The sequence below is a fragment of the Bicyclus anynana genome, chromosome 7, assembly GCF_947172395.1.
Source record: "Bicyclus anynana chromosome 7, ilBicAnyn1.1, whole genome shotgun sequence".
NCBI classification, from domain to species: domain Eukaryota; kingdom Metazoa; phylum Arthropoda; class Insecta; order Lepidoptera; family Nymphalidae; genus Bicyclus; species Bicyclus anynana.
Window position 1 is genome coordinate 1,967,692 of NC_069089.1, and position 7,859 is coordinate 1,975,550.

Below are 7,859 nucleotides of genomic sequence, written 5' to 3' on the forward strand. Positions count from 1 at the left end.
GTATCTATAATGTTTTGCGCATGAATTCTTATTGCTTTATGTACCTAACATAACAAAGTTGACTGCAAACTAACGAATCAAAATTCAGTAGGCAGGTCTTCTCCTCCCAGATGAGAATCCGGGTTACCGGCCTCGAGGCTTAGTCTCCTTGCCCAGATAAGGTGCGGAATCTAGTTTCCGCGGTCATGAACTCCTTTCGAGACTACGATTGCTCGTTGTCCTGTGCTGGGACGTTGTCATACCCTGCATGTCATGTTGTGCCCACGCGGATTGTGACATCATCGCTGTCCTTGCGTACGCTGCAAAGTCAGTTCTAGATTTGGCCATCGGTTGAGTGTGTAGCACTATCCAGGCGTGTCCACCAGTGTCTGTCTGTTGTGGCAGGGACCCGCTGCGCTCGTACCCCGTGTACGGCGTGGCCAGCGTGGGCGCGGCCGAGGGCACCGTGACCGCCGTGACCGCCGTCAGCGCGCCCGACGAGTGGGCCGCCGAGTTCGCCTTCAGCACGGAGCAGCCCGCGTCGCCCGCGCCCGCGCCGCGCATGCCGCCCGCCACCGTGCAGTGGCTGCTCGACCACTACGAGACCGCTGAAGGTGAGTGTACACACACCGTCGGCGCCCGACGAGTGGGCCGCCGAGTTCGCCTTCAGCACGGAGCAGCCCGCGTCGCCCGCGCCCGCGCCGCGCTTGCCGCCCGCCACCGTGCAGTGGCTGCTCGACCACTACGAGACCGCTGAAGGTGAGTGTACACACACCGTCAGCGCCCGACGAGTGGGCCGCCGAGTTCGCCTTCAGCACGGAGCAGCCCGCGTCGCCCGCGCCCGCGCCGCGCATGCCGCCCGCCACCGTGCAGTGGCTGCTCGACCACTACGAGACCGCTGAAGGTGAGTGTACACACACCGTCGGCGCCCGACGAGTGGGCCGCCGAGTTCGCCTTCAGCACGGAGCAGCCCGCGTCGCCCGCGCCCGCGCCGCGCTTGCCGCCCGCCACCGTGCAGTGGCTGCTCGACCACTACGAGACCGCTGAAGGTGAGTGTACACACACCGTCAGCGCCCGACGAGTGGGCCGCCGAGTTCGCCTTCAGCACGGAGCAGCCCGCGTCGCCCGCGCCCGCGCCGCGCATGCCGCCCGCCACCGTGCAGTGGCTGCTCGACCACTACGAGATCGCTGAAGGTTAGTGTACACAGAGCTACCTATATATTTTTACAAGTGTAATATACAATTTTATGTTTCGAGCAAATAAATTCTGCAATATTATACGAATGTGTACAATGTTTGACTATGTTTTAGATACCTATATTTAGATTATTAATTCAACAACATGTTTTTCTTCGTACATTCGATTTTACTGTCTGTACTTGCTACTCGTACTCCCGCCGCATACCGCGAGCGCTAACGGCTGCTAGTGTCGGCAGGCGTGTCGCTCCCGCGCTCCACGCTGTACGCGCACTACCTGCGGCACTGCGCGGCGCACCGCCTGGAGCCCGTCAACGCGGCGTCCTTCGGCAAGCTCATCCGCTCCGTGTTCGTGGGGCTGCGCACGCGCCGGCTCGGCACGCGCGGCAACTCCAAGTACCACTACTACGGCATCCGCGCCAAGCCCTCCGCGCGGGACGCCGACGCGCCGCCGCCCAAGGGCGACGTCGAGGAGCCGCAGGTGAGCATGTGTTTGATGACTCATCACCATCATCATCAGCCGATAGACGTCCACTGCTGGACATAGGCCTCTTGTATAGACCTCCAAACGCAACAGAGTCGAGCCGCCAGCATCCAGCGGCAGCAGCTCCCTGCAACCCGCTTGATGAATCTAGACCAGATTCATCAAGCGGGGTGGGTCGACTGGCACTGCAATTTCCGGTGCGGGGTCGCACTTTAATACTTTGGGACCCCGACGTCCATCGTTCTTCGAAATACTACAACTTCATAACTCGCTGAGCTATGTCAGTGACTTTGGTTCTTCTGAGGATTTCGTCTTCAGACACTGAGGAGTTTTTTGACTATGTTACCTGAAAGTAAATGTAGATCTGACCTAAAATGAGACACGCTTGCCTTGAAAATGCTTGCTTTTTGGAGCCTTTCATGAAGGTTGAGACAGTGTTGAGTTGGCAAGTCCAGTACACTATCATTATCATCATCATATCAGCCGATGGCCGTCCTCTGTAGGACGTAGGCCTTTTGTAGGGACTTCCAAACATCACGATACTGAGCCACCTGCATCCATCGAATACCTGCGACTCGCTTGATGTCGTCAGTCCATCCTGGTGTAGTTCCGTACACTCTGTAACAACCTTAAGGCTATATAAACCTCAGTTTGCGAAGTACGGGTACTTATAGCAGGAGGTGCGCGAGAGGGAGCCAGAGCCGACTCCTGTGGGTGTGAGCGGGGTCGCGCACCGGCAGTACCTCGGCGCAGTGAGCGCGCCCGACCCGCCCGACCTGTTGCTCGACGAGTTGCCCGACGACGTGCCGCCCGACGCGCCGCAGCACTTCCGCGAGCAGCATCGGTGAGTGTGCGCCTCTGTTGTTAAAGTAAAACTTCTCACTCACGTTTGGGGAGTAAGCTGGTGAGTGCGTTACGAAAATTGTGGATGAGGCGAATGAACGTTGAGAGATAGAGCCAGAGAGCTTTTTTTTCAGGTTTTACTTTCAAACCTTACCGCTTCATAGCGATCTCTTCCTAGCAACCTTATTATTGTATCTAACACTTAATTTGTATATGTGACCACAGACAGCACGGCGTAGAGTTCCTGGAGGCAGTGGCGGCGTTAGACACGGGTGCGGTGGAGCGCTGCCGGCGCGCGTTCTGGCGGCGCGCGGGGCGGGCGGGTGCGCGCCTCGCCACGCGCCGGGACGTGTGCACGTGGCTGCGGCGCGCCGAGATGCGCCTGCACCAGCGCGCCGTCGACCTGCTGCTGCCGGACGTGCTGCGGCCCATCCCCTCGCAGCTCACGCAGGTACACACCTACACACTCGCACGTACGCACTGACACACGCAGGCATACGGACGCACACACGCACGCGCACGGCCTTAGGTGTACCCACATCCACACACACGCATTCACAGTTACAACTGCGCACTCTTTTGAAAGAAAGAAAGAAAGAAAAAAGCTTTATTAGAGAATTATGCCACACAACACAATTTGTTCTTTAACAATATCCTGCGATGTGTGGTAGAACCCAGATCCAACTCAGCATAATGCTACATACTCTTTAAATAAAAAGAGCATGCAGCGTTGGTTTTCAGTTGGAACCGTTGACCAGATGCCGCCACAAACACAACACACAACAACCTTATTGAATAAAATTTACAATAATAATAACTTAAACTTAAAATAATACATTACAATTAACTAAAATTTAAAAGAGAAAAACAATAAAATACCATACTAAAAAATAGCAACGTGAGAAGCAAAAATATTAAAAATAAAATTATATCATATATACAAAGAACGCATATGAAAGAAATTAACGCATATAGATACACACATTCGCAATTACGCTAGCAGACACGCACTCACACGCACGCACGTACGCAGACACACAAGTATGCACGTGAGATTACTCGCACTCCCGCTGAAGTTGTTGAAATGTTTGGAAAGACATCAAAACTGTGTGATGATACTGCAGGCGATCCGCAACTTCGCCAAGAGCCTGGAGAGCGCGCTGGCGGCGGGTGCTAGCGGCGCCCCCGCGCTGGCGCTGCGCGCGCAGGGCTCGGCGGCCGCGGCGCTGGCGGCGGCGCTGCGCCGGTACACGTCGCTCAACCACCTGGCGCAGGCCGCGCGCGCCGTGCTCAACAACCAGCACCAGATACAGCAGGTGAGGGTCACCATCATCATTGTCATCATCATGACGGCTGGAATAGAATGGAAAAACAAAAAGAAATCCTTAAATTACTTTAGAAATGCCTTAAACGAACGCTACTACGCGGAGATCACTGACAATCTGTCAGGGTGTGAGTTACAAGCATGTTGCCATGATGATTCATCATCATCATCATTATCAGCCGATGGACGTCCACTGCTAAACATGGGCTTCTTGTACAGACCTCCAAACACCGCAATCTCGATCCGCCAGCTTTCTGCGGCTCCCTGCAACCCGCTTGATGTCCTCTGTCCATCTAGTGGGGGATCGACCAATACTGCGCTGTCGCTATTCCAGTGCCTTAGGATCCCAACGTTTATCAGCTCTTCGAGCCATGTGCCATTCCTCCCCGTGCTCCCATTGCCACAACTATCCTCAGGTTCAAATTTTTTTTTATTTGAATCGTCGAAGTTAGTCTCTATGTATCACATCTGATAGAGCACTGTCGACCCAAGTATCAACAAGAATTTAATTGCAGGCATCTTATGAGTAAAGTGGTACTCTTTCGCCGTAAATATAAATTGCCTATTTGGCAGAAAACCATACATACTTAGGGACAACAAAAAACTGTTGTTTACTCTCTAGCATACAAAACGACCCTGTAGTTCAGGTTATATACAATAAGTCTGGGAGAGTCATTATGGTCCGAAATTCCATGCACCTAGCGCTTGTAGTGCCATTTTATAACAGAACAGAGAGAGAACTTATTCAAAGTCCTTTGTATACGCACATACATACATACGCTTTTTTTTAAATACTTCATTATCGTTCTACTAGACTGAATTTTTTTTTCATATTTTTTGAGACGTGATTACATGAAAATTTTAGTTTTTAAATATTTTTTTGACTAATCGAGCCAAAACGTCTGTCGGTCATGACAGACTATATTAATTCAACTGTTTCATGACGTCACTACAGTAAATCGCATACAAATGGAGCGTTCGACAAAAATATTAATATAAAATAAAGAAATAAAATATAATGGAAACCTTTAGAGTAGGCCTTTGTCGAAGACAAGCCGCAGACTAACGTGACGTGTTTTACTATTACTTATTTAAAAAAAAGAGTTTTTTTATTTAAAAAAATTGTATATTTAATAACTAATTTGGCACATTTTTAAATGTACGGCGTCTAGTAGCTCAGACCAATTATAGAAGGACCTGTATCGCACTCATAGTCACGAACAAAATTGTCTGTCATTTTCTGAAGAAAACGAGTTTAGATTTAGTATATATCTTATACTAAACTAGAAGTTTTTGCCCGTTTTTTACACAATTCAATTACACAAAAAGGTATTTTTACGGAGCTCTTTAACCGACGAACACGATTACAACTATTTAACATCGATACTATTGAGACAGTTTCTATAATCACATTAGATCGTTGATCATATATTTTGACAGAAAAGTAACGTCTAGCGAGGCAGGTCCTATACAATAATTGGCCTGAGGCTAGTAGTGTAGATATAAATATAGATCCGTTTCCCGTGGCAGATGCTGTCGGACCTGAACCGCGTGGACTTCCGCGTGGTGCGCGAGCAGGCGGCGTGGGCGTGCGCGTGCGGCGGCAATAGCGCCGCGCACAAGCTGGAGGCCGACTTCAAGGTGACTGCTTGCACTGAGACTATGACCTTGTCCAGAAGGGGCGAATTCGTCGCGGATCGTATCGCGCGTATTCATACGCGCGTTGTCGAAGTACTCGACATCAATACATAGCGTCCACAAGCATCGCGTGAATTCAAAATACGCGCGTAAATCGCGTGCAGTACGCCAGACTCTCGATTCGCGCGTCAACCGCGCGTATTGCGCGCGAATCGAGATACTAAAGACGCCTTGTTGCGTCCAATTAACGCGCGAACTCTAGAGCGAGTGCACTTTCAACTCCATGTTTCGTACTGAATTCCTCCCCAAATGCTCGCGCGTTGGTAAGCGCCTTGCAGACGCAACGGTCGCGCGTAATAGATAGAATCGCGGCGAATTCGCCCTTTCTGAACTGAGCCTATGTCCCGCGTTGGGTTTCTTTCTCTGGTTTCTAATTATCATAATTCTCTTTTCTGATTGCAATGGTCAATAGTTTATACGTTAACGTGTTGTTGCGACAGTCGCGTCTGGGTCGCGGAGCGCCGCTGGAGGCGTGGGCGTCGTGGCTGGAGGGCATGGTGCGCGCCGCGCTGGCGCCGCACGAACGCCGCGCCGACTACACGCCGCGCGCGCGCCGCCTGCTGCTCGACTGGTCCTTCTACTCCTCGCTCGTCATCCGCGAGCTGACGCTCAGGTGCGCGCCTGCACATATCCGGATTACGATGATCACTCGCCACGAAATACTGCATAACTTTGTCGTATTAAGACACTTTTTAGTTTTTATCATGAATAATTTCAGTACACAATGGTCAAAATCATCATAGCGTGATACAATTTAATCCAAACTGTTAGTAGCGTCATCTAGTATGCGACTAACAAACTACGTTTATATAACGTGCAAACAGTTGTTTTGATCCATCATTAATTGAAGTGGGGGACTTGCAGGTCGGCGGCGTCGTTCGGCTCGTTCCACCTGATCCGGCTGCTGTACGACGAGTACGTGTCGTTCCTCATCGAGCGGCGCGTGGCCGAGCACCGCCAGGAGCCGCCCATCGCCGTCATGCAGAGAGCCATGGTACGAACACTCCAATATTAAAATATTAAAAAAATAAAATTTAGGTTTAATTTTTTTTTAAAGTTTAACTTATACAGACACCGAAGCAATGCAAATATGAAATAAGCTAAAATAATTGTGTATACCTATCTAACGTTTCTGCTTACTGTTTTACTTTACTTTTCTTTTTTGTAATGTATTTCTTTTTGTAATGTAGTCCTATTTATTGTAATTTTTGTAATTAGTCCTAGTCCAACGGAAAGCATTAGAAAATCCTACCTGGTCTCCACGATACAGATCAATCTAGTGTGGAGACCACAGGCAATGTTATGGTTTTTTGTATATATTTTTGGTCAATAAAGATTTTATTTATTTTTATTTTTTTATTTAAAAATAACTGTGTTCTTTCAAGTGCTTTTTTAAAACTTTTGCCTATCTTTCTGTTTCTCCATGCTAATATTTTTTAAATCAGTTCAGCCGTTTAAGAGATAACAGGACAAACAGACAAACATAAAAATTTATAAAGCTTGATTGTGTTTTAGTATGTAAATATTTATAAGCACTTGAGAGAATACAGTTGTCTTGAAGACACTTGATGGAAACGTTTTTGTTTGCGACAGTGTCATGGAAAGTTGTGTATGCAAAATCGGTTGAATGAAATTTGATGAATTTTGGCACAATTTCACTAATAACTTTGTTTTTATAGGACGATGACGAGGAATTACCAGAGGAACCTCCGCGTGATCTCGATGAGGAGGACGGCGAGCAGGACTGGGAGTGGGAGGACGACGACGACGAGCCGCCAGACGTCAAGCGAGTGAAGGGCGACGAGTAGCGCTGGTGAGTTGGTACATGACATGTTGACGAGGAGTTACCTGACGGGCCTCGTAACGCGTAATGTAACGTGACGATTTGTGTCATACTGTAAGCCGAATGAAACTTTATTGTTCGAAGAGTATTTTCTAATCCGGTGACTTAGTAAAGAACGCACTTAGTAAAGAACACACTTAGTAAAGAACGCACTTGGTAAAGAACACACTAAGTAAAGAACGCACTTAGTAAAGAACGCACTTAGTAAAGAACACACTTAGTAAAGAACGCACTTGGTACAGAACACACTTAGTAAAGAACACACTTAGTAAAGAACGCACTTAGTAAAGAACGCACTTAGTAAAGAACGCACTTAGTATAGAACGCACTTAGTAAAGAACGCACTTAGTAAAGAACGCACTTAGTATAGAACGCACTTAGTAAAGAACGCACTTAGTAAAGAACGCACTTAGTAAAGAACGCACTTGGTGAAGAACGCACTTGGTAAAGAACGCACTCAATAAGTCTTTGTTCTCGGCAAAGGCCTCTCT

General features: G+C 48.8%; 1 protein-coding gene across 1 annotated transcript in view; it reads left to right on the forward strand.

The window, feature by feature from the left end:
- LOC112047386 (transcription factor RFX3) overlaps positions 1-7,859 on the forward strand; it is a 29,062-nt gene that overhangs the window by 12,337 nt on the left and 8,866 nt on the right. The window contains exons 7-15 of the mRNA XM_052882385.1: positions 385-593; positions 1,416-1,657; positions 2,338-2,504; positions 2,729-2,954; positions 3,628-3,819; positions 5,358-5,468; positions 5,966-6,138; positions 6,390-6,519; positions 7,205-7,338. Of these exons, the coding sequence (XP_052738345.1) occupies positions 385-593; positions 1,416-1,657; positions 2,338-2,504; positions 2,729-2,954; positions 3,628-3,819; positions 5,358-5,468; positions 5,966-6,138; positions 6,390-6,519; positions 7,205-7,333 (1,579 nt within the window). The 3' untranslated portion in view covers positions 7,334-7,338. The remainder of the gene's footprint in view (positions 1-384; positions 594-1,415; positions 1,658-2,337; positions 2,505-2,728; positions 2,955-3,627; positions 3,820-5,357; positions 5,469-5,965; positions 6,139-6,389; positions 6,520-7,204; positions 7,339-7,859) is intronic.